General features: G+C 36.5%; 1 protein-coding gene across 2 annotated transcripts in view; it reads left to right on the top strand.

Moving 5' to 3' along the window:
• The first annotated feature begins 3,890 nt into the window (after positions 1–3,890).
• The window catches only part of Mlc-c (Myosin light chain cytoplasmic), a 28,131-nt gene continuing 7,085 nt past the window's right edge, over positions 3,891–24,936 (top strand). Inside the window, exons 1-3 of one of the 2 annotated variants that reach the window (XM_081735567.1) lie at positions 3,891–4,019; positions 4,115–4,142; positions 18,373–18,513. In XM_081735567.1, the coding sequence (XP_081591693.1) occupies positions 4,017–4,019; positions 4,115–4,142; positions 18,373–18,513 (172 nt within the window). In that variant the 5' untranslated portion in view covers positions 3,891–4,016. Of the gene's footprint in view, positions 4,020–4,114; positions 4,143–4,206; positions 4,364–18,372; positions 18,514–24,936 lie in introns of those variants that run through there. The other variant, XM_081735566.1, reaches the window with a different exon arrangement.

Raw genomic sequence — 24,936 nt, 5'->3', positions numbered from 1 at the left:
ATGTTTTTACAATCTGAGAGTGAGGGGGAAAACGAGTATCTTCCCCCTTTGAAAATTTCAGGAGGGACAACTGCCCCCTAGCCCCCCGGTTCCTGCGCCCCTGCACGAATATGTCCGTTAGGACATTGCATTGTTCTCGCTAATCTTCTGAAGACATACGGAATTAAGGGTATAACGGAACCCAGAATGTGTGTGAAGATCGTCTTTGAGAGAAGTTCGCAGAGGATAGATATTTTTAGAACGCAAAATTAGTATCACTGGTAGTGGTCGAAGTGAGACAGTATGTGGTGGTATGTCAAACCGCCTCTGGTTTTAGAGTGATGAAGGCATACCACATCTGTTTTTTTAGTGATCAAGACATCCCGTCACGGAAGAGTAGACGCTAAATACCTTTAATAAATCCATTTTATCAACACGGTAGTTCATGGCAGCCAAGTTTTGTGAAGAAAGACTTTTTGAGACTGCCGAACTTGGCTGCATTTTTTGCACCTGTGGTGTTTTTGCTCAGATACACAGTAATTGATGAATAGCTTTGCACGTAAAAGATTTTATTTCTTATGTAGAAATAATTTCTAAGGTGTCCGACTCGGACATTTTTGTTATCTTACTTCCTGACTTTTCTTTTAAAAATTCATCTAGTTTATATTTTGATGTGCCATCTCGAATTGTTTCTTCCGTATGTATGTGGGTATTTTCTTGTCATAATTCATATAAATGCAGTGGCGAAGGGTGGTAAGAGGCCCTGAGGCCCGGCCTACCCATTTACTTTCAGAAATTAGAATTTATAATTAATTCATTTCCTTGCACAGAATGTATGATAATTTTCTGTTGAAAAATATTTTATTGTTCGATAAAGAAATCGTAGTTAGCACCACTACTGAGAGGCTCACCGTACAGTGTCTCACGCGGCAGTAGAACTACCGCCAAGCTTCTCAGAAAATCCCGCGAGAGAACGTGTTGGTAATAACCTGCGAAAGAGACCGGCCTCAGCGTTTATCGACTTTCGTTTCTACATTAAGCGTTTCTCTCGAAACCTTCAATTTCGATTCGATATGTCAAACAAATAAAAACCAAGTAAACGTGGGCCCCATTCCGTACCAACTTGCATAATTTTGCGGACTCTAACGCAACGTAATACGTATAACAAAATGAACATAATATAATTTCTATTAAAGAATCCTCTATGTCAGTGGTCTTTTGAAAATTAATGTGTTATTAAGGAAAGAAGACCAACGCTTCTGTTGAAAATAGAACAAATAGAGGGCAAGAGAGTTCTGCATGCATTTGTCCAAAAAATTATTTGGAGTTGTTAACATATAAAGAGCAGTGTATGAAAAAAAAAAAGTATGATTCTGTTTTTAAAGGAGAATCAAGTGACATACAAAATGACAACTGAATGCCTGTCGTGTGTTTTGAATAATATAATTAAAACGAAATTTTACAAGCAGAGTTTGCTTTAGTAAGTAGACGAAACAGCAGTGAAGCGCAGAAAATGTGATAGTCCATCTTCCCCACCCGATCACACTCAATTGAAGCAATTAAATTGCATTACAGCGAATTAAGATCAGCTATGAGACACATAAGTGAATTTCATTATAAAACTGAGATCTGGATTGAATAAGTGCTGTCGATGGTCTATAATTCCGTTAAATTCATGTGAATTTGTTTTCTTGTGTTTCTGTAGTAAAATATTTAGGCCTTATGCAGAGTCGTTTTGACATATGATGAGCGGCATACTAAAAGCCTGACTACTGCGGGAAACACATGTTAGTCGAACTCTTTAGTATGACACTAATAACGGGTCAGAGCGACTCTGCATGAGGCGATTTATATCTATCGATAAATTGTTTCATATTTTGTAAAAGAAGATATACTTCCGATATGTCACGCTTAGTTACAAAGGAGTCATGCTAACATTGATTGCGTTCAGAAGAAACTGTGGATAATTTGTAAATATTAGTTCGTTGCAGTTGGGTGGTAAGGAAAAGCAAAGCTTAAAAGACCCTGGAAATTTTGGATATACTTGAAGTTCAGATGGAAACAAATTTTCCTGATTTATTTCCTTTAGGATCTGTAGAACTACTTGACTGTGAACAGTTTTCAGGATTACAATAGTGATTTGCTTAGGAAGAAATTAGAGAATCTTCTTAAACCGTATCCCACATTCAACGGTAATCAGCTACGGAATGAACTGACAATAATCTTTTACGACGAAAATCAGTATCTTAGACCTATTAATTTACTTCAATACATCTCATGAAATGGTCTGCAAGAAGTGTACCTAGAATCAGGCCCGTATCCAGGAGGGTCTAGGGGGCCTGGCCCGTAAATTTTTCACGGTAGGTTTGCAAATGAACTATGATATGATGATGAACTATAATGTGGATGGATCGCCCCCCCCCCTACATTTTTGGCCTTGCTACCGGCCTGCCTAGGATGTTTTCGCTTGTCACATGTGAGATTTAGTGTTTCAGTTACTACAACACCATGTGAAACAAGAATACGGGTGCCCTGAAGAAAATTTTAAAATTCCGAAGGAGTATAATGAGTAAGTACAGACTTACTGCGTAAGCTTCAATCGCTACAGAAATGAACTCTGAGGGATATTAGGCAAGAAGAATGTAATAGACATATTTGATGAGAAGAAAAACGGGAAGATCTGTATTGTATACAAGATGATATAGGTAATGCAGGTATTATTATTATTATTATTATTATTATTATTATTATTATTATTATTATTATTATTATTATTATTATTATTATTATTATTATTATAACATTGGGCCTACCCTTTTGAAACTATCACCCTTCGCCACTGTATAAATGTTTGCTTTGAGCTTTCCTGCAGTTAATTGTTAGTATAGAAACTACGTTTTTGAGCATTTTCGTGTATAATTCTCTATAATACAACATGAAAGAGATATTTTTTTCAGAAAGTTGTTGGCGAAGGATCAAAGTTTCTTCATGCCCACCCCCGTAACTAAAGAGAAGTTCCCCAGTGGTTTTCGGTCATTATATTAAATAGGAATGCAATCTTTTAGGCAACATACCCTCACTGTACTTTAACATTTAGATAGCCGGTATGTCGAGTTATCATCGTAATAAAACATACCGCCTCTGCTTTCTTCCACTTCGAAGACTGGTTACCGGCGTCATATCAAAAAAGTAGTATGTGGTAACGATTATCACAAACCAAATGCAAATTTTACGTTGTATTGACGCAAACCGTTACGGAATGATGTTCCTGATTGCCTCTATTTTTTCGGTTGTTGACATACGCAAGTACAGTCAAGCACAAAAAATAGCACCATTTTGAAAACTTATATTTTAATATTAGTACTATTCTTGTTCTTCTAATACTATTCTAATGCGTATGTGTTGCTACTGTAGTACACATTTGAACATTAAAAGAAAATCCTAAGCTATATACATCAAGTGACCTTACAATCCACAATGCATATCAGGAAACATCTTCATTTGTTTTCACTAGTGCTTTTTTTTTGTGTGTGTGTGATTGACAGTAGATATAGACTTTCCATAGATCTCTACCAGACGTCGAATCGAAACGAAAATCGTGTATACCATGTGAACTTTTCGATGTGGTATTGTGATGGTGTTATTTTTTAAATTAGAAAAACACAATAAAAATAATATAATACATTTATATTTAAGAGACATTCAATGAGTGTCGAGTAAATGAACGCTTTTAGATATGATTGACTGCGCTTGTCTTCTTAAGATTTCTCCGTGCTGAGAAGGAGAATTTATTTTATACGCAAAAAATACTCATTTCCTTCTCTAAGATTTAATATTAAAATAGATGATTGAAACTTTTTCTTTTTTTGTAAGTTCCGTAGCTGCGCAAGTGAACGTACCGGCAATTCACAACGGTAGCACGCCATTCGCTTATATTTTGTTATATCTTTAATTTGGCCACCAGAGGGAGCTTTCTTAGCTCTACGCATATTTTTCACATCTGTCGCCAACTGACGTAAGAAACTGTACGTTAGGAAATGGTAGGTGCAGGAAGATTTTGCTCTGTTAGAAAATTTTCTCAATTTTCATCAATTTTGTATGATTTTGTTACTAATTGAATTTCTTTTTCTTTCAGGCATCGTTTACAGAAGACCAGCTGGCCGGTAAGTGTCATAGTTGAGTAAGGTGTTGTGAATTAGGTCAGGTGCGATGAGTAAAGCTATAGACACGCCCAGGGGAAAGTTAACCTTATTTGGAAATACTTTTGCTCGTAGTATAGCACCGAAAGTGTTGCGAGTTATACTCAAATAGTTTCTTCACTAACAGGTGTGCGTATCAATCGTTACAATGTATGAAAGAGCTAAGTTATTAGACTCGATCGAAGGTAAGAGTACAAATTCGTAAATGATACTGCTCGATACTCATCACTTTTGTTTCAAGCCAACTGATTTTAAATCAATTAGTATATTCTTACACTATTAATGTACTCGAAGCGATGTTTCTGGTTTAACGTAAGATATTATTAGCATATTACGCATTTAAAATATATTTGGTGATTTCATTGTTTTTCGTAACCATTTCTAATTGCTCAATGCAGGAATTCTCACGTTCTAGCGATAAGAAGTACCGGGTGTGGTATTATGCTTAGTCAAATGTCGGAATTACATAGAATGCTGAGATTGACATGTATTCCGCAGTAGATGCATGGTTGATACTGGAAATTCGAGTTAATTTTCTTTTACGGGTATAGTATTTGCTTATTGCTAGTTTATAACCAATAAAAAATAGTTTATACAATCTGAGGTATAAAGGAACATAACTTACCGAATGTATGTGGAAAGCTGCAGTGTAGTTTTGAATAGCTGAAATTGCTTTGCTGTTTTGACATTGCCTCTATTTTTATTTATTTATTTTTGCTTGTATATGTTGTGATTATCAATAATAAAGAGTAATGCAATATGTGAAAAGAAGATAGAGGCCGAACTTCGGAATAAGATTCCTGTTAGGCAGTAGCACAAGTGGGTTACAGCTTTCGTTAGACAATTTTGATCAGTGCAGATAAATGTTCCGTTTGCCGTTTTCAAATTCGTCATTAGTGTTGTATCGCTAGGCCACATGAAAATCGAAAAAAAAAAGTAGGCCTATTATTTAGTTTCTTCCCCAAATAATCATGTTGTGATGCTCTCTCACTTGATAGTAATTATTGTTCGAAATTAAGTGTGGAGGTATGGGATAAAAGTTACAGTATATAAAACTGAACCAACTTCTGCTAGTTGGCCACTGAAAAGCACGAATGTTGAGAGCCAGGGCAGGAGCGCAGGAAGGGGGCTGAGCGGCAGCGAGGGAATGCGTCCGTAGGGAACAGGCACGTCAGCAGCAGTGGTTCTACGGGTACACTATGATGGATATACAATTTATATGTCATAAAATGCATGGCTTATGTGTTGCACAGCTTTGGGGGAGATACTAAATGCCATCCAAAAAAATATCAAAAAGTAATGAATTAGGTTGGTTTTTTTTTTTCTTTGCTTGTTTCTTTAGTTTCCATACTTACGACAACTCTTCGCTTGTTTAGTAAACCATGTGTTTCACACAATTTCAACACCTGTCTCTCGTTATTTATGTATAACTCTGAAACACGATATGTGACAATCCTTTAATTTACGGCCCATTTCTACACCCCTTCCCACCAGTAAATAAGTGCTTCTCTCCACCAAATAGTCCCATCAGCCTTCATATATAATGCCGCTTACGATAACTAAAACAACCGATAGCAACTATTTTCTTAACTACAACTATTTACCTCACCTGACTATCACTTACTCTTCCTCAAAGAGAAAAATGAATTCTCCAATTCACCCGATGAATTGCCTAAAATTGGTCCGGCGATACAGCCTTAACAACCGGCGATCGATTTCGAATGGGATAGTGATAAATACAATACTAGCCACACTGAATAGATTGTGCATATTTACGAGTCTAAAGTTTATGTAAGCCCTTTATACCTCAGAGTGGGACCAGCATGTTGTTGTTTAAAAATAATTTAGTAAATTCACTGTCACTACGTTAATGTTTTTGAGGAAAGAAGTTTTATTCCTCATTGCAGATTCATTTTAGGAGAGCTTTATCGTTTTACGAATTGCGTCCGGACATGTGCCATAAAAATTAAAAGAAAGGGAAAAAAACTTAATTGACCACAACAATATACAAATGCAATAACAATATAAATAGAGTTCAAGCAAGGTAAAGTGGGACGTTTGCGCGGAATGCATTGGTGGGAAGCAGGCGCGTGAGCGACGGTAGGTTTAGGCGTAGATAAGGATTGCGCGGAAGAACAGTAGCTTTGGTTCGGTTAGTTGCTTTCATTAATACATGCACTGCAGTTAGATTGACACTCTCAGTACAGTGTTAAGTATGTAACTGTTCTTCTATTTCTTAGGTTCTTCGTACATTTACCAGACGTAACTCTTTCCTCAACATACGGTGTTATAAAAGTGAAAAATCGATGTATCATTTCCGTCATGTGGAATTGTCATTTTTCAATATGTACTAATTGCCTCTTTACACCCTAATGTCTGATGTTGGCATGCCTTTACGTAGTTAGGAAAGGGAGCAACCTACGATCCAATCCAATTCTATTCATCTGTACTCGTAACTGGATGCGACAACGATAGAATTAAAGCAAGAGCTAATCTCAGAGTGAATGAAATTAAAGAGTAGAGGTTACAATCTCTAATTGTCACGAATGACAATATTTTATTAACGGAACAAGTGATTTACAAAGTAATTAGCATATATAGAAAGTTAGTATTGCCGATGAATTTTTCTAATAATAAAGTAAACATTCAGCTTTTGACAGTTAATAGTGTTGAGTTCGACATCTAATACAGTATGTAAGCTTAACGGTTTAATAGACAATTACTTACTCAACACTACAGTAATAGGCCTAATCAATGAGTGAAAATAACCTGAATATTTAAGTATGCTAATTATGCTGTCCCTTTGAAGAGTTCCCAAAATCATGGTATTCAAATAGACTAAGCTTTTAAACGTCATACTTTACCTATTGCTGATGCTGTTAATCGACCAGGCATTGGTCCTCTTTTGTAGTTTATATCAAGGTGATTGCTTCTCAGAAACTACTTTTGTATGTCAACTAATTTTGTATGAGTTGTATGTCAACTGTTTTACCTTTCTAATTACCTTAAATGCCATTATACTGTAGTTTAAAGAGTACCAAAAGTTAGGAAATTACGAATGACATTTTCTGAGGAAAATGGTCATTATCCTAATGACCAACGAAATTAGTGTTTTCGACGAACTTGGTAAGTTCGTTAGTGACTTCTTTATGTCTGTGTCTGTGTTTATTTGCGAATTTTTTAGTTTTGAGCTCTGCATTCGATAGAGCATGAAAAACTGTCTGAGAAAGTTATGGAGTTTTTCTAGTCACTTTTACCTTTCCCGAGATTGGCTAAAAACGTTCCCATTTCGAGGGATTTACTGAGCCATATCTCAGGAACCATAGAAATCATATCCGTTGATCAGTGCCTAAGAGGATGATGAACATTTTGGTACCAATAGTAACCGGTGGCCATTGGCCAACTGGCGACCGTTCCTCAAATATTGGCCAAGAAAGTTCGGATTTCGGGAGATTTAAGGAGTCATACCTCGGGAACAGTAAGTCAAAGAGATATTGTTTTGCGAATTTTTCAGTTTTGAGCATGTGTAACCCAAGATACCGTAGAAAGTTTTAAAAGGGTTCCTCCTTCGTATAAACTAAACACTTTCTCATCACTTCCGATTACACGGTTCCAGAAGTCTTGTGGATTATTGATGTGCGTTCTTGCTAACTCTAAGTGAGCGTGTGGGGCCGCGGTGGCTCAGTAGTAGAGCGTTCACCTCTGGTGCTTGGGGTCCCGGTTTCAATCCCAGCCCCCGCCAAGTGAACTTTTGGTGGACGGACATAGTGTGCGTGGGTTTTCTCGGGGTTCTCCCGTTTCCTCCCACTTTCTTCATTCCACCATTTCATTCAATGCTCATCATCGCCGTCTCCTTTAGCCTAACCGGCATAAGCGTGGGACGTAAAACTCAAAGATTCCATTTCATTTTTCTAAGTGAGCATGTGTATGTGCATCTGTTAGTTTCACCTCCAAAACAGAACAAATAATATCAGGAGAGTTACATGTTCCTGTACTGCATTCCAGACCTAAAGTTGTTTACGAGTTTGCTGCGTTAATCGAAACATTTTCATCTTCCATTGCCAGTTGCTGTCTACTCAGTTTCGCTGTAGTTTGTAATCCCTGTTCCCCTTCTGTTTAAAGTCGTTCATTATCTTACTGTTTTAACGTCCAGGCTCATGGTTCGAGAAACTTGCTTTTTAGACATTCCAGCTTTCCATATGCAATTATTCTTCCTCTAGTTATAAGAGACAAATAGCGTACCATCTTTGGTTTATATATATAAAAACAATTTGCCGTAGACAACAGTTCTTTTGAAGTTCGTTCTGGTAATGCTCTTGAAGCCTTCTCAACTAGTTTTTTTCTCCTTAAGGTATTACAAAAATCTTAGTTTCACCAACAGAATTGACGTTTTGATTTTCATGAATGAAATTATTTTTGTAAATTGATAGTTCATGTTTTCGTTACAGTATGTTTTGTCAGATGGACCTACCTACTTTAGAATAAGTTATCTAGAACTGTCTCTAACCGCAAGACATAGAAGTATGTGCATGTGAGATAGACATTTTTATTCTTAGTACAGGATGCCATATTGCTGTACTTAAGTTGCAATATATATGTGATTTTTCTTTTCATATTACTGAGTTGACTCTTAAATAGGATCTCAACGACTTAGTCTCAATGACAAAAATCTTTCATACAGATTAAGACAATACTTCTATCACTTATAGAGGTGTCTAAATGCTGAATAAAAATGTATTATTTATTTTTTAAACTGCATTTGCATTGTAAGATTATGTATTATAATTCAAATCAAGTTACGAAATTGATAGTCAAAGAAAACGTAGAAAGCGCTCTCCGTTGTCTAGTGACTGTCTCATGCATCTTCGGTGAACGGACCGCCATGACTTAAATGGTAGAGCGCACACCTCTGACACATTGAATTCCTAATTCGATCTGAGCCCTGGCCGCGGTGGGTCAGTGGTAGAGCGTGCATGGGGTCCTTGGTTCGATCCCAGCTCACGTCAAGTGAACTTTGTCGTGAACAAACACCGTGTGAGTGGGTTTTCTTGGGGTTCTTCCGTTTTCTCCCACTTTCTTCATTCCAATATTTCATTCATTTCTCACCACCGTCTCCTTTGCCTAGCCGGCATAACCGTGGGATGTAAAACTCAGATTTCATTTCTATCTCAACCCCTGTCAAACGGGCTGTGTGTGCGCGTTTTTTGGGTAAGGGGGTTCTTACGTTTCTTCCCACATTCGTCATTCCACCATTGTCATTTATCAACATCGCCACAGTGCATAATCATGAGACTTTAAACTTAGAAAGACAACTTCTGTGCATATGATCCCAGGTTGGATTCCCGCTTGAAAAGTATTGAACGCATTCCGATGCTTCGAGCCTACGTTAGAACAGTTTGATATTTTAACCTCGATGCGTTTAAAAGAAACTAAACTTAAACAGTATTCTAAATCTGCTTTTGGTTGTTTTTGTCGCTAATTAGTTTGTTTGAATATTAGACTATATTTTCACGTTAATGCTTCCCTCCTCTTCTAAGGCTTGAATATTTTTATTTGCATTAATAGTCTGAGTCTTTTTTAGCCAATCTGTGAAGAATCTTGAAAGTCCTTACGCTTTAGTTTTTACATCGTTAAAATATGTTTTTCGTACTTAGCAATCATTTACTATTTATTTAAGATTTGTTCATAAACATATGCGAAATAAAATCGTATCTAGTATTGTGAAAGTTCCTGTTTAAGATTCCGTTTTCACGATATTTCATACCGAAGAGAATATGTCTGTAATTGTGTATACGAAATAGTTCGAAAAAGATTTCTTGATTTGCTTAGATGTTCCTGCTGTAAGTTTTGACATCTGACATTTGATACCATTCTGAACTATCCATGATAATGTACAGGTGAAGGGTGGTATTCCACACGTTTGGATACATATTTTTCGAGATTCGTAGAAATTGTTTTAGCTTCTTGAATGTATAGATCGAAATTTGAACTTTTTTCCTCTCGTTTATCGTTAAAGGTAAGCCACTCTGTTTTCAAATACGTAGGTGAACAATTCCAATTTATTGTCATTTTAATACCAGCTTGTGATCTGTTGCCAATGCTGTACAGATGCAAAATGTAATTTATCACTTTGGATTATAGGTTGCTCCCTCCCCAAATTACGTAAAGGATAACTCCTTGGGAGTAATAAAAATTAGAATATATATTTCCCTGGACTGCATCGAATGATGATCGTAACAATCTCTTAATATTTGTAACTAAGAAAATTAAGAATATTACTTAACATTAGGAGTACTCTATTTTGAGTTTTTGTTAATTCTGTCAGAAGTTGTTTCTCCCACCGGATATACTGATGCATAAAAGTGGTTAGCGCTCCTTGCTAAGTTTCTCACTATAGCATCTTACCATAAAGTCTGATAAGAAATTAAGATTAACTACTAGTTACCTTCTTCTGTCACGTCAACAGATTAGTGGGCGAAATTCTAAGTAAGTAACCATCCAGATAGGATTCCCAGGACACGCGAAGCTAAGTGATTGAAAATGTGTTTACACATGGATTGTTTACGATGTAGTCTACCGCGTTGCTTTTTGTTTTTTGATCACTCATCATCTTGATAAGTCCAACGAACTATTACCCGCAGAAAAATTATTATTTTTGAACTGTTACCACATTCTTGCTTAACCATGTCAGTCCTGGCGTCCCCCACAGGGGACATAAAATATGACGACATTATTATTGCTTTACAACTTTAAAATCCGACTGGCAACATTGAAAACTGTTTACAAGGGATGATCCATTTATGATTATCCCCTGTAAAAAGTTTTCTATGTTACCGGTCTGATTTTAAAGTTGTAATAATATTGTAGTATAAAGTTGTAATATTGTTTAAAGCAATAATAATGTCGTCATATTTTATGTTCCCTGTGGGAGACACCAGGACCGACATAGTTAATTACGGGTCTAGTATATCATTTTGTATGTCTTCCACAATCTCCACTCCATTATGTGCTTGCTTTGAAGTAAAAATGTTCCAGGTTCTCTTTCTGGTACCAGTGTCGAGAGTGAATGTAAAATACGCAAGTTCGGAGTACCTCCTCAAGGTTGAGTGCAAGTTTTACTATGCTGGTTGTTACAGAAGGCTGCTTCATATATATTTGACCTATCGTGAATTCCTTACTGCTGCGCGCAGAATACTCACCCAGCGTTGGTCAGGTCCGTCTGCCAGTGTAATATCTGATTTGTGAGTATGTTAGCTTCTCTTGCAGGAGCGAAAATGCCGCCAGAACAGTCGGTTTTATGAGAATTATGTTGCAGCATTTTACAACACAAAGTGTAAGTGTTTCAGTGATCAGGAAGCCGTGTAAGTGTAAGGCTTGAAACATTAGCTTGACTTTAGTCAAATATGTAATCGGCAAGTATTAGAATTCAGTTTACCCAGCATTCGGTTCTCGAACAAAAAGAACAAGAATACAGCCATGCAATAAGCCACCACCAACGTGGAAGCGAAAATTTCAGAATAGCCAGGCAAGAGAATCCCCCAACTCATAAAAAGAAATGGCGAATCGTCTAAATGTGTATTTGAGAATTATCAACTGCATCTTGTATCAACGACTGAATTTTGAAAAGGTGGCAATACGTCACTATTACTGGTTGAGGCATGAGTTTCTTTTCGATTGGGACAAACGAAGAACCATCGTACAGAGACAAAGGCGCGATAACACTACGAAGTGAGCCCGAGTATGCAGGAAGGCTTTCCATAAGGTTCATTGTGGATACCGACTACTACCACCTAGGCAAACTGAAGGTTCGCAAGGTAAAGAACTGGAAAATCAAGTCATAGTACTACCAGGACGAAATCCTGAAGCGATTTACGAGCAGAAACCACCAAAAAGCAGTCAAGATAGAGCTTAATCATACACCTCAAGATTCTCTCACATTCAACCAGGATATGAATGAGACTACTCGAATGCAGGCCATACCTTACAACGAGACCCCTATTAAGTGCCCAGATGCAAGTCCAGTGTTTTTTTAATTTATTTGGGCTGCTTAAAATAGCTCTGAGACTTATGAGAAATGTGAGTGGACTCCAGAAAGATGTGAACGAGGAATGGAATAAAAATCCTCTATTCAGGGTGTCTGATTCGCGGAATATATATATATATATATATATATATATATATATATATATATATTTAATACCAATTCATAACTGGTTGGTTATTTTGTTCATAACCACATATCGTATACCAAAAATGAAGTTACGTTGCTAAACTGTTAAAAACGCGCTTGATGACAGTACTTAATTTTTTTCTTCGACGGGTTTATTATCACGTTACTGCAGTATGTTGATTCTGCTTTAACTTATTATATAACGTCTCCTTTCATCACCGGTATGATATGAGCTGAAACCAACTGCCGAAAGTGATATCCCAAGCACTATGCGTGTTTCATTCGAGGCAAGCACCTCCACCGTGCATCGAAACTAAACTAGCAATTTAGCCGTGAAAGGCTTCAGAATTATTTCACATGATTTAATTTTTCACTTCTCTGATGATTTTCTAAATGCACAAAGAAAACACTATTCCCTGTGTTTGAAGTTGATAGGTTTATATTTTATAAACTAAAAAGTAACAGATTTTAGATCATACGAATTCTTTATTAGTGCGTATGTGATATACAGGGAGTGAGAAAATGCACAATTGGACCGAGATCTAAACCCAGATCTCCGGCTTAACGACGAGAAATCGCATTTAATCTAGGCTAATACTTTCGTGTATATATATATATATATATATATATATATATATATATATATATATATATACACCCCCTCCATTCCAAAAGAAACCGAACGTTTTAAAAAAACAAAAAAGCAATGTACATTTTGGAACAAATCATTTTTATTAATCAGTGTATTCCCCTTCTGCATCGATACACATATTTGCACGCTCCAACAAGTTGTCAAACGACTTCTCCATGTCCTTTATTGGAATGGTCTTTAGGACGGCGGTCGTCGCCTTCTCAATGGCATCAATCGATGCGTGCCACTTTCCTTTCATCGCCAAATGCAGTTTCGGGAACAGATAGAAATCGCACGGAGCGAGATCTGGTGATAGGGCAATAATGTGATTTTTGACCAAAAATTCAGTTACAAGTCGCGAACGATGTGATGGTGCATTATCGTCCAAAAGAGTCCAACTGCCGATTTCGCGATATTCGGGCCGAATACGACGAATTCTTGCCAGCAAACGCTTCATGACGCCCAAGTAAAACTCTTCAGTGACTGTCTGGCCGGGCTGAACAAATTCTTTGTGGATAATTCCTTTTGAATCGTAAAAACAAATCAGCATCACCTTAACTTTTGACTTCACCAAGCGACATTTTTGGGTGTGCCTTCATCCGGCGCTCTCCATTCAGCACTTTGCCGCTTTGTTTCGGGCTCATATTCAAAACACCACGTCTCGTCACCAGTTACAATCGATTTCAAGAAGTTTCGATCCTGCCGAGCACTTTTAACGATGTCTTTGCAATGCGCAATTCGATCAACTTTTTTGTCTTCGGTGAGTTTGTGTGGTACAAACCGCGAATTAACCTTCTTAAGGCCCAAAACTTTGGTCAAAATGCGGTATGCGGTTGTTTGAGGAATGCCTAATTCCATTTCAATAACTTTCACCGACGATTTTTTGTTATGTTTGATGAATTCACGCACTTTTTCGATGTTTTCTTCCGATAATCCGGTTCTGGGACGGCCTGATCTTTCATCATCATCCAGCGTCTCTCTACCCGATTTGAATCGCCTGAACCACTCGTAAACTTGCGTACGGGATAGACACTCATCACCATATGCATTTTGTAGCATTTGGTGCGTTTCACTAAAAGTTTTACCCAGTTTAACACAAAACTCAATTGCAGCTCGTTGTTTGAAACTCATTTTCCGACCGATGTACACAACACACTGACAGTTGAAACGTAATAACTTTGTTGCCGTGCATCCAAATGTCATGACATTTATACCAGTTGTCAATGAGGGACTACGCCATCTACCGGTAAAATGTTACAACAGATGGCACTAGTGGTACTATTTGTTTTCAAAAGTTCGGTTTCTTTTGGAATGGAGGGTATATATATATATATATATATATATATATATATATATATATATATATATATATATATATATATATATATATATATATATATATATAATATGTAGTTACACCTTTCGGTAGAGAGTTTTTGTTAATATTTTCATGTTTCCACAGTGACATTTTTTAATTTTATTTTATTTATTAATACCCAAAGTATAAGTGACTTTGTGTTTAATATTATCTCTTATTCCTATGTTTCAAGATCTCGGATTTTGGCATCATTTTAATCTAGTCCGTTTTCGTCGTTCTCTTATTGAGACGATTACTTCGACAACAGGATTTCATTTGTATTAGGATTTTCTTATGAATACTGCAGTTTTTTTTCACCAGTTGGGGAAATAGGTGGTGGCATGCTTATCTCACATTCCGAAATTGAATCCTTACAACGGTCTCCTACCTCCTTTCTAAATCACAAATTCACACCAATAAATGAAGTACTATAATATACTCCAATTTTAAATTGGATACTGCGATTAATAAGTGGAGTCTTTGTTCGTGAACTCATGATCTCACCTATAGGCACTACTAGGAGGTCAAAGTTGTTCCGATTCGACCTTTATAATGAGGATATGGCTGTTGCGCAAGCTCCTAGAACATGAAAAGTTGAAAACCTAGGTACCTCAAATAAGATTGGCGTTGCTCCTTTACAGTGCCAGATTCTTACAGTACATGTATAATTCTTTAACCCTTTGGGGATCTTATCGTACATTTTGTACGATACGCATTTTTCATCGTACATTGCGTTATTTCTCTTCTATTTGAGCTTTTTCGTCCGGTTTTTTTTCTTCTTCTTCTCTCGAAGTCCAGAGACATTGTAGAAGACATTACGTATGGTTTCAGACCGTCCTGCGTCCAGACATAGGAGGTGATGACGTCATAATTTTGAAATAGAAATTTTCCCTTATGAACCCTATGTTCATTATTTTTTGGCGGGCTTCTTTTTTCACGTAGAAGATTGAAATTTTGCACAAACATACAGTCCACCGAGTAGTATTTACCAGATTTTTTGTTCCGATGTCAGTGCTAAAACAGGGGGGGGGGACCAGAGGGGCAAAGGGGTGAAAAAAGGGATATTTTTACCCAAAAAATCCCGTTTTTCAGGATTTTCCCGCCTCACATACATGATGGGGACACGTGAGTCATACCGTCTGAAAGGCAGTTCCATTCTGAAGAGAATGACGGTCGAATCATTATCCTAGGGTAATTAGGGACGTCTCAGGGATTTTTTGAAAAATATACTTCTATGTAGGGAAAAATGGGACATGGTGGGTATATATATTTTTTTTTTGGCGGGCTTACTTTTGCACCTAGAAGATTGAAATTGTGCACAAACATTCAGTCCACCGAGTAGCATTTAACAGATATTTTTCAGATTTCTGCGTTAAACCAGGGGGGGGGGGGGTCCAGAGGAACTAAAAGTTGAAAAAAGGGAAATTTAAACCAAAAAATCCCTTTTTTCTGGAATTTCCCGCCTTAGATACATGATGGAGACATGTGAATGGTACCGCCTGAAAGGCAGTTCTATTCAGAACAGAATATGGGCGACACATGTCCCTAGGGTAATTAGGGATGTCTCAGGAAATTTTTTCCCTGAGATCATAGTGTTTTGTGGTAATTTGGGGCATTGTGGGAATTTTTGATAAAATTTCTCCCGCCCTTACTATTCAAGATAGAAACTTGAAATTTGGTACACACATTTAGTTTACCAAGTACTGTTTATCAGATTTTTTGGAGGTTTCTACGTTCACACAGGAAGGGGGCAGTGGGGCCCAAAGTTGGACAAAAAAAAAATCCCCTCAAAATTTTCCCTTCGACATCAATTTTCCCTCTCCTGGTATATGGTATGGGTATGCAAGTGGTACCATTTGAAAGCCAGCTCTATTCTGAAGAGAATGAGGTATGAACCATGATCCTAGGATAAATAGTGACGATGCAGTAGCTGCTTGACTGAAAGTCTAAAAAATAGTCCAAAATGCCAGGATCCCCAAAGGGTTAAAGAACAATTCAAGTACTGAAATTGTTCAAAAGCTTTTTATAAAATCGGATTCACTTTAACTCCCTGGACCGAGTTCGAGTCTCGGTCCTGTCATTCACTTTTTCACTCTGTGTGTTGTTTAGTTTGAACCCACATAGGATCTGGTGTGTAAAAATAAGTTTAGACTGGTTGTTTTCCCCCTTAAATTATTATATAAAATTCAGTTTGTTGTAAAAGATATTTTTCCTCCTCCCTTAAGATTTTTAAAAATATATCTTTTCTTTCTTCGTAACCTTTATTAAATGTCGTAAAACAAAATCTATTTTGATCTTGTAATATGGTTTTCATTGCGTTAAGAGGCAAGTTTTCAGATTTTTAGAACTCAATTTTATTTTAGTATTTCAGCTTTCGTTGCCGTCTATATATAGTACTTAGTTTTGTCTATTTGCTGTAAACTTAAATAAGGTGTACTAATTTCTTTTAATATGAGAATGTATAGATAATGTTAGGAATGTTAAGATTTATGAATGTAAAGAAAAGTTTGGCGAATAAGCAGTATCTTCAGCTAATATTTGTATTTTAGTAAACTGAATATAAATATTACGTATTGAACAAATGAAACATATTGTAATACCTCGAACCACTTGCCTGTCATTCATTTCGTAAGATGATGAAAACCCAATACTGAACACTGATAAAGGATATCTTAATAGAGATTGCTACGGTATGATTACCAATTATATGAACAAAATGAAACGAAGAAAATAGCAAAAAAATCGATAATATATGTTTATTGATTAGATACAAATAAGTTTTAAATTACATTAATTTAAATTTGATGTTTATTTACGGATACAAAAATAGAAAAATAATTTGACTTGGCTAAATTATCACAGTGCTTTAACTGAATTTTCTATGAAGTAATAAAGACGAAGTACTGGGAAAGAAGTATTCATTGGTAAGAAATCTTTAAAGAAAAGAAAGAAAAAACAGTTAAAAGGTTAGTTGTAAATTTAGTTAGTGCAATAACATTAAGGCTACATATAATGGTTTCATAGAAAAATAATAAGAGCAATCTATAATGTATATTATTGGAAAAGGTAGACACCCATAGGTATCTATATCTAAGGAATATTCATAATTACTACTGTTGACCAGAAAGAAAAAGTGAAGATCCTGTTGTTAAAACAGGGTGTCTATCGGTCAAGAAAAAGTCACGAAATTTAGCTTTTGGGTCACAATTTTTTAAATAGTATACACATATAAGTACAGACTGGAAAAGTTTGTTCTATAAAACGTCAAAATCTACCATCAAAAATGTCTATGGTCGGCTTTAGACGCTACCAAAACACAAGCAACGCACGCTTCTATCGCATGCATGAAAATTTGGCGTAATTCGCACTCAAATTTGCTCAAGAGAATATTACTAAATTTTACGGTTTGGTAAAGAAAAGGTTACGAAATTTCATTTTGGAATTTTAGTAGACATTCTGTAAAACGATTTAAGCCATTGTTTGTTCCTAAAGAAGTGACAGACTGTCTCATTCGAAAATGTTATGGTTTTGATCAATATAAGATACCTTAACGGAATTCGTGAAATGTGACTAAATGTGGGGACTGTTTATCCCGAATAAAGTGTAGTTTCTCATAAATGTATATAGATTCAGCGTGCGTACGTTGCGAAGTATGGTAACTTATGTGGCTAAACATTTCTAAGAGGTGCAGTTTAAAACTTCCACAAACTAATGGTACTTAAATAAGATATAGAGATCGTGTCCGTGCAATTCGACTGCGCCAAATCTCATTGGACAAGTGCTGTAATATTTACACGTTGCTTTTCGAGAGAGTTGAGACTGTATTTTGGTATATTTTTAAAAAGAAGCTCATGGTTTGAATCAACATTACTTTGTTTCATAATGCTGGATGGAAGTAACCAACCATCCTCACTCTCTTTTCTCGGTTAAGAAAGTTAATTGTTACGTCTGTTGTTCTTGTTGCAGCTGTCAACTGTGAATCTCACGGCTTGGTGCAGATTTAATGTGTTAATCTTACTTGCTTCTCTTTCTGCAGAGTTCCAGGAAGCTTTCCAGTTGTTTGATAACCGTGGTGATGGAAAAATACAGGTAACGCAGATCGGCGATGCGCTGAGGGCACTTGGACAGAATCCTACGGAATCAGATGTCAAGAAATTCACACAGCAGCATAAACCAGGTGATTATCCACTTTCTGGTACTTTACTCCTATACTTCGTTTAATTTACACTTTTTCAAGCTTTCGAAGCCCAAAATATGTTGTTGAATAGCTTGTAACGCTCCCAAAGGTTTTCTCTATCTGACGTTGGTGTTGCAAATTATGGGACGTGTTACTGCTTCTATGCCCACCTTCCTTCCACCTTTGTTTGGCTATAAGGCAAAACGTTATTAGTGCTTGCAGGCCTAGTTGTACTATCAGCAGCCTTTTATCAACAGAACACAACACATGAATCGCTACTAGACACTGATGTTGCTAATATGCAGTCGTTGGCTTCAGGTTACGTGAAGTACTTCTATAGGTTAATAAAAAATTGGCTACTTACCAATGAATCCTCTCTTGAAAAATTTAAAGGTTTTGACGTTTCGGAACTCTCCGCTGGTTCCTTCCTCAGTGGCAAGGTAAAAAGGATTAAAACGGAAAGGAGAAAAAAGGAGTAAACCCAGGAATACATACCACTATATAAAAATAACGAACAAAAAGAATCCTGAGAAGAACATAGCAGAGTGAAAAAAAGAATGAACTGAACAAAAAAATGAACGTGGTGTCTATGTTAGGCAATTATTGCCAGATCCAAAGTATGCATCGAAGGTAGGTACCCAAGTTCGATCAATGTTGTCAGTATCAAGGTTCAATGCAAGTTTGTATTTATATATAAAGAACGATTCTTTAATTTCCCGTTGTTTTTTTGATTTTGCTGCTTAACCTGTTTTATATTATGTGAATGTTGTTTTATATGAAGCGCTAAACCCGACATCCCTTCTTGTGACTTTTTTGATTGTCTAACATGTTCCTTCATACACGTATTAATATTACGTTTAGTTTGGTCAATGTATGAGGAATTACATTCGCAATGGACGCGGTAAATATTTGCTTTGTTTAATGGATCGACAAAATAGCTTTTAAATCCAGTGAGATGTTTTTGTAAACTTTCTCCCCAAAATCGTTCTTTATTCATAAATACAAACTTGCATTGAACCTTGATACTGACAACATTGATCGAACTTGGGTACCTACCTTTGATGCATACTTTGGATCTGACGATAGTGGCCTAACATAGACACCAGGTTCTTTTTTTTATTTTATTTTTTTTTTATTTTTTATTTTTTATTTATTTATTTTTTTTTTAAATCATTCATTCTTTAGTGTCTCTGTTCTTCTCAGGATCTTTTTTGTTCCTTACTTTTATATAGTGGTATGTATTCCTGGTTTTACTCCTTTTTTCTCCCCTTTCTGTTTTAATCCTTTTTACCTTACCACTGAGGAAGGAACCAGCTGAGAGTTCCGAAACGTGAAAACCTTTAAATTTTTCAAGAGAGAATTCATTGGTAAGTAGCCAATTTTTTGTTAATTTTGAATATCCCCCCAGGCGCCCATGTAATTATAATACTTCTATAGGTATTGATTCATAATATCAGTTCATTTTAAATTTATCATAATAGGACAGTGAATTAAAAATTTAACATTGAAGAAAACAAAAAGCACCGGAAACGAAAGCACCTCTGAATATATGCAAAATTTTCGACTTAGAATTAAATTTTCAGAAGTTAGAAGAACATTATTTCTAAGAAAACGTTTGTTTTTCTATTCATTTATAATGAGTCCATTTTTAAGTTGTGAAAGTTGATATTGGTTTTCTGTATATAAAGAATGCCCTAGCTTTTATTTTAATTTAGGACAAGGATAAAACGAGACATCCTGCAGTATTTGGTAACATGTGTGACGAATGATATTGTATATGACGGGTAAGGTGAATGTACGATCTTCTTTTAGAAAGGAATAAGTGATTTAAACAGGAGATGTTTCTACATGTATTTCTTCCTAAAACACATATATTCTTTCACTTCTCTGCATGATCATCACCTTCATTTAAACACTTGTCATATCTGTTCACAAACTTCAGAATTACCATGTTATGTGGAATCTTGTCTCTGAATTTATTTTGATACTACATATAAAAGTTTCACGGAACTGTCACAAATATGGCGCATAGCGCCCGGCTTGCCTAATTTTACGTAAGATCATCCACTGGTCATTCCTCAGGTCGTGACGAATTTATCGACATGTCATTCTTTAACTTTTATCACACCGTTTCCATTATAAGTGGAGACGTAGAAATTTATGAACTTATAAACACGTGAAAATCATTTACTCTTCTCTGAACTTGGCCGCAGTCGGTAAATACGATACACAGAGGTTTACGCTTTTATTCTGTTCACTAGTGTTCTTTTTCGTTCTTTGTGATGCAAATGTACTAATAGTAGTTATTATTTTATTCTTAGTCCTGTTATTTTATTCTTTTTTTTCTATTTTTTTCAGTTAAAATGAGAAACTTTTATCGAAATGTCTAAATATCTTAATTCTGTAATTAATGATCGAAATATGTAGTGCTCATGAGATACAATTAAAGAAAAATATTGTAAAGCTCTTCATGCATCTGTTTTTTTACAAGCCTTTTAATCTTTGGTAGGTTGCTGGTTCTTACAACTCATTGTTGTTGTGTGCGCGCAATAACAGAATCCAAGAAATATTACGAAACTGCGTCCCAGAACGTAGTTGAGCCACCGCCATGCTCTTCCAAGGAAGAGCGATTTCCGATCGTAAGCATGGCCTGATAGAGATTAGGTGAAAGAATACTACGCGTCTCCATTCACCATGGATTCACTTTATATGTTCTTGACATCATTTTCTTCACGCTGAAGTGTTCTTGGCACTAATCTGCAGGTTGCAAATTGCAACTCGACCACGAATGTTCATATTACAGAACTCACGTCGGACTACCGCATTCGCTTTTCCCTTCAATACTCGGTAGTTTTTGCCACTGAGACTTTTTTTCTTCAGCGATGATTTTTTTCCTGCGTTCTGGAGACCATTATTAACTTGGATCTGTTCTTCGTGGCACACACAAAACAGATAACATTACGTATACTTGCTCAAACTAACTGCGCACTCACAATTTGATCTGTTTGAAACTCATAACTTATTTGATCATCACTGTCTCCACCTTCAACAAATGTTCTTCTCAGCCTGACATGCTACAGACAACCATCATAACACACCGTTAACAACGGCCTGACGCTGCACATATCCTGTTCCACCTCACGCATCTTAAGTATTGCAAACTACAGATGTTTTTATTATTTGGATAACCGTAGCTTCTATTTTTTAACATTATTACATTACCTTTATTTCTTACCGACTCGGTTACTTTCATTGGTATTTGTTCTTAGTTACTAGCTCACAAGACTGTTCTCCATTCCAGCTGCTCAAAACAGAGTTCCCTTGCCCCTTTATCTGCCATTTTGAGTGTTTTGTAAGCATACAAATTCATGTTATATGACAAGAAGGATCCCACGTCTTTCACCCTTCTGGTAGAATTTCGAAAATTAATGCAGATCAGTAATATATTCGTATTATGAGGAAGCCGAATAACGTTACAACAAAAGTTACCAATGTAATCATGAGGTGAATTGACCTTTCCTTTTCACACATCATGCTGTGCGTTTAGTGTTATTGATCTAATTCGGCGAATCTCAAGCCTCATGATGAGTAGATTATATAACCATTCAGGTAGACATCGGTACAGATTTCATTGAAATCTATGTTGAGTTAATAAACTAAATATGTGTATGTACCTGTTTCTGTTCCATGTATTATAGATATGTGTCGCTGTTACTAATTTATATAAATATGGCTTCACGTAATCAATGGGACAAAGAAGTTACGAAAATTTCCCTTGTATAGTATTTATTCACGTCTAGATAAATCAGTGTACAACTTTACAGTAGAAAATTACGTACTGTTTAAGGCTCAGCCATCACTGACTTCGATATTTCATTTTGTTATTTGAGTATATGTAGATATTTTATTTTGGGAAAATAAACAGATAGGATGTATGTCTGTTGCGAAACTTACATAATCAGCAAAGGTCACAAGTCAAGAAAGTGTATCCACTTTGAGTTCATCCAGGGCCAAATTTGATGTTCCTGCATAATTTGTAGAAGTTTGTTAAAAATGAATGTAGAGGTACAATGAAAAAAGAACTTTGACATTGACTCTTGATTAATTATGTATTTGATAGAATAGAGCGTTATGGTACGTCTAAGTGGCATATGGGAAATTTTTACGGAGTATGTTATTTTTCAAAGATCTTCTTTCTAGATGCGTAGCTCTCTTATGTTCCACAGTGTTTATTATAAATATGTTTTGTTCGCTTAGAAAATCCAAGCGTTATTCAAAATGCGATTGAGATGTTATCTCCGTAAAATTGTATCTGTCACATTAAGATGAAACTTTGATACAATATGACCATCGTTCTGAAAATTTTAATGGACGATCTCTTACAAGCAGATCTTTCATTCTTGCAGTTAGTGTTGAAGTGCGACATTTTCTGGCAAACGATTATCCTGTTTTCGTTTCTCTTTGAACTTAGCTTCAAATGTGGTGGAGACTCAATTAGAGATTAGGTTACGTAAGTAAATTTAATAACCAATAACCAGGAAAAAAAAGGTAACAACAAAAACAGGGAATTGCACCGTTTCCCAGTGTACATGTTCGTTCCAACTTTTGCTTAAAGCAGTTTCTACGAAAATACTATTTCAACACGCCTTGGATTCCACGTATCACCAGATGTGAAATATACTTCTCCAATTTATACTTCATCCATACAACAAGGAGAAACAAGAGATACCAGACATAATATTCCCACTTCTGGATAATCAAATATCCATGGCGGGGCGTATTGTTTTCAGCAGGGTTAGCTGGTTTAAACCAGCTTTTTTTTTCTGCAAAAGAAACCACTGGTTTAAAGCAAAGAAAGATTCTTTAAATCGTATGAACTTTTTCACCTTTTAATCAAGGCGTCCCATGTTCAATTCTCGGTCGTACCACAACCCTCCTTTCAACTGTAAACCAAAATGCAGTTCGGATGTCACTTTAAGCGAAAGTAGTCTTCTTATCTCGGTATTACATAAGGATGTTAAGCCTAAACACACGAAACGAAACCAAATTGTATGCCTGTTGTTTTATAAAGAAGACAAGGTTGCTTAAATATATTGATAGAAATTGGCAAAATTTATTGCCTTTGCCGCGCTGGGGGGGGGGGGGGGGGCTTGTGTACTCTAATGATCCCAAGAGCTATGCCGGAAATAGCTTCGCTATCAGAGGGCTTCCCATGCCGGGCAAGTCTTTAGGGGTAGGAATCAGGAGAAGAGATATTATGGTAGTGGGCAGCAGCTCTACATTACCACACTGAGGCTGAAGATGATTGACATCGGCAAGGCTCAGATGTGGACAAAAACAGGCAGGGACAGGACGTCCTCTATGGCTGTTTCACTGCGAAGTGGAAGGATCTGGGACACTACCACTTTACTCAGTCCCTAGAAAACAACAACGAAAGAGAAATAAGAGAATGTAATATTAGGGAATACGACACTACTGTTATACAGAGTCGTCCCAAGCAGTGGAGGGAAACACAACAGGGCCTCCTCGGTCGTCATCAAACGAAACCCCAGCAGAATAGAAACCTGGAATGTGCGATCGCTGTTACAGTGTTAACAACTGGAAAACCTGGAAAAAGAAATGGAACGCATGAAGATAGATATCTTGGGAATCAGCGAAGTTAGATGGCCTGATGTGGAGCTGAGACTTCAGAATGATCTACTCAGGAGCTGTAAACGGTACAGCAGGAGTCGGTTTTGTCTTGAATAAGATGATAGGACAAAGTTATAGGCAGTTGGAAATAGGATGAAAGGATAACAATGTTGAAGATAGCAACCGAACCGAAAAATATGACGATAATCCAAGTATATATGCCTACATCAAGCTACACAGATGAGGAAGTAGAAGAAATCTATGAGCAAATAGAAGTAGTATTGATAAAAGTTGAAGACCAGGACAATCAACATGAGTGACTGGAACGCAGTAGTCGGCAAAGGCAAAGAAGAAAATGTAACTGGGAATTTCGGCCTAGGAGAAAGGAATGCGAGAGGTACACGATTAATTGTGTTCTGCAAAAGTCATAATCTGACTGTAACAAACGCACTCTTCGAACAACCACTAAGAAGATACACATGGACAAGACCAGTAGACAAAGAAAGATATCAAATAGACTATATACTGGTCCGACAAGCATTTAGAAATTAAGTGAAGAACAGTAAGTTACCCAGGAGCAGATATTGATTCAGACCATAATTTAGTTTTGATGAAGAGCGAACTCCGACTAATGAGGAAACGAATGGTAGCACCAAACAAAAGATGGAACACATTCGAACTAAGAAGAGATGAAAACATGAAAAGGGAATTTGCAAATGCGACAAAGAGACGTCTACTGTAGCTTTAGCAGGCGTCGGAAATTGGAATCAATGAAAGCAGGGATTACAAAAG

This window comes from Thermobia domestica, chromosome 13, assembly GCF_964235325.1.
Source record: "Thermobia domestica chromosome 13, izTheDome1.hap1.1, whole genome shotgun sequence".
In the NCBI taxonomy this organism is placed as follows: domain Eukaryota; kingdom Metazoa; phylum Arthropoda; class Insecta; order Zygentoma; family Lepismatidae; genus Thermobia; species Thermobia domestica.
The sequence above is the reverse complement of the archived record's forward strand: the minus strand, read 5'-3'. Positions and strand labels throughout refer to the sequence as shown.